Here is a 2,515-nt window from a genome sequence, read left to right on the forward strand (position 1 = left end):
ATGCTAGGCGCGCTTAAGTGTAATTTTGTTACATAGGACCCTACCACGTAAATGGATTAAATCTACTCACTCCGTTCCCAAATACTTGTCTTTCTAGGCATTTCAAATGGATTCAACATACGGATGTATGTAGACATATTTTAAAGTGTAGATTCACTTATTTTGTGCCGTATGTAGTCACTTGTTGAAATCTCTAGAAAGACAAGTATTTAGGAACGGAGGGAGTAGATGATTGTGGAGGGGACTGAGAAGGATCAACGGGCCGGATGTACCACTTTGGACGTCATGACCATGATGCTGTAGTGACATGTAAAGATGCACCAAAAAACCGGTAACATGCTAAATTGAACATGTGCCCGAGATTCTCACGGGTCATTATTAGTGTAACACACACACACACACACACACACACACACACACACACACACACACACACACACACCAATTGAACATGCTAATTGGACATGAGCTGCCTGTTTGCCGCGTCTTAAGCCTTTGCGTCTTCATGTTTATTGGCCCTCTCCTAGCTAAAAGCCTAGAACTATCATTTGCTGCTATGATGTCGGCGCAAAGCACAGTCAAGCTTCCATACAATGTCGTCTGCTGTGACGGTGAAGCCCTCGTCTAGCTGAAAGGGAATAATTATAGACTAGTTAATAAAATGGAATGTAAATATTTGTTTGATTTTCATCTGTTAACAATATATGATGCAGTTCAACTATAAATAAGAAAATGTGTAGAGTGAAACGGTGAACCTGCCTTGGCCATGAGGTTTATGATCAGAGTGGAAGCCGGGAAAGACACGACATTGGTATGTGTGATGCTAAGGTGGAGCCCCTCGACCTCGGCGAGCAACGTGACAAGGACCCCTTTGCCGTCCTGGCAGTGGATCCTCATCATCACATTGCTCTCCGAGATCCTTGCCTCGATCTCCGGCAACGGGATCCTTGTCATCGGTGGACCTCCTCCAGCTGCTGCTGACGACGCCGGTGACGGGTAGCCATCATCGCCATTGGAGATGCACGGCCTCTTCACTAGCACCACCGAGTCGATGCTCCTCACCTCACGGCCCTCGAATGCCTTGAGCTTCTCCTGCTGCTCCTTGACGCACCTCAGTGCGTCGGACAGTATGGTCGCCTTGTCCATCTGAATGGAAAATTACTTTGGTCAATGCTGAGCTGAACTGCCGAAGTGAGTGATGTGATGCTACCACAAAATTATTTGTGTGAGAAATGTACAGACCCTCTTGAGGCCGGGGATGACGGTGGAGAGCTCTATGAAGCGTCGGTTGATCTTCTCCCGGCGCTTCCGCTCCGCCATGACGTGTTCGTGCACGGTCGGCTCCATCCCTGTACTGGTGCCTGAGAATTTCCTCGACGGTGGCGACCTGTGCGCCAGCTCCGGCACGACGTGGCCGGGAGCTGCGGGTGGGCTCGGGGTGGCCTCGATAATGCTGGGCGGCTGCGCTCTGGCCGAGGTGAAGTTCCAGCTCGCGGCCGGGTAGTTGGTGCCGCAGTTGGACGACCAGCCGTCGTTCTCCACGGCCACCGCGGCGCCACTGTCGCCCGAGCTCCAGCTGTCGTTGGCTCCGTGTCGGTGGGCCGCCATGTGCGTGCCGTTCTGCAGCGCCGCCGAGTAGTCGAGCTCTAGGAGTGACGACGGGAAGACGTCTCCGGCGGCCGCGACGTCCTGCTCCTGCTCCAGCGTCTCCATGGCCCACTGAATGAACATGTTCGTGTCGTCCATGCTCGCTCGATCTCCAGCCGGCTACTTCTACCTGATCGAATCACTCCAAAATAAATGGTTTATAGCACATTTTATACATAACGAATGCATCGATGGATCTAACCTATAAATCACACACTTACCTGACGAGAAGGCACATCATTGCATATGGTCTCCGAATCCCTCTCAAGCTTTCACTTGTTTCACGCGTGGCATATATATAGCTAAGCTCCGGCAAGGGCACGGCTGGTTGGGTGGGGGTTCTTGCTAGCTACTGTACCGTACTATGGGAAACAAGAAGCATCTTGTATGTAGAACAACAAGATACCCCTATCACGTGCACCTCACCTCAGCAAGACCACTTTTCAGTCTATGATTTGTCCTTTGCATGCATGGCTTAATCCTTAATTATTTTTGGAGGCCCATGCACGTATGCTTTTGTGAGAGATTACATGCCCCATCTATCACACCATGCTAGCTCCACTCTCCCATGCTTTTTAATTGACTTTTAATTTTAGATATATTATAGTTTTTGAATAAAAGTCAAATTTATTTTTTGTTTGTTTCTGGTCGACGAGGACTCTGAAACAAGGTCACTTTCGAATACATGTTTGGCTCGTTTTAAAATGTCACCAAGTCAACTATTAAAACTTGGTAAGAACTAAGGATAATAACAAATTCGTAATATTAAGTTTCTACCAAGTTTTACAAAGTGCCTTGCACCAACGGAGCCCTACTTGCCCATTGCATGGTATCGTTGCAGTCGCTTTGTCATGCAATGCCACAACTC

The 2,515-nt window shown here is 48.7% G+C and overlaps 1 protein-coding gene across 3 annotated transcripts; it reads right to left on the reverse strand.

Moving 5' to 3' along the window:
• Nucleotides 1–275: 275 nt before the first annotated feature.
• Nucleotides 276–2,026, reverse strand: LOC123117632 (transcription factor bHLH18-like). 3 transcript variants are annotated; one of them, XM_044538346.1, is made up of 4 exons: nt 1,869–2,026; nt 1,243–1,777; nt 760–1,146; nt 276–628 (listed from the first exon to the last, which is right to left on the reverse strand). In XM_044538346.1, exons 2-4 carry the CDS (start codon nt 1,744–1,746, stop codon nt 545–547), a joined length of 975 nt encoding a protein of 324 aa, XP_044394281.1. In that variant the 5' UTR covers nt 1,747–1,777; nt 1,869–2,026; the 3' UTR covers nt 276–544. The 3 variants fall into 3 exon arrangements, with proteins under 3 accessions (XP_044394281.1, XP_044394282.1, XP_044394283.1); XM_044538347.1 differs by having other exon boundaries at nt 276–624; nt 756–1,146; XM_044538348.1 differs by having other exon boundaries at nt 756–1,146.
• Between the last annotated feature and the right edge of the window lie 489 nt (nt 2,027–2,515).

Source organism: Triticum aestivum, chromosome 5B (assembly GCF_018294505.1).
Source record: "Triticum aestivum cultivar Chinese Spring chromosome 5B, IWGSC CS RefSeq v2.1, whole genome shotgun sequence".
In the NCBI taxonomy this organism is placed as follows: domain Eukaryota; kingdom Viridiplantae; phylum Streptophyta; class Magnoliopsida; order Poales; family Poaceae; genus Triticum; species Triticum aestivum.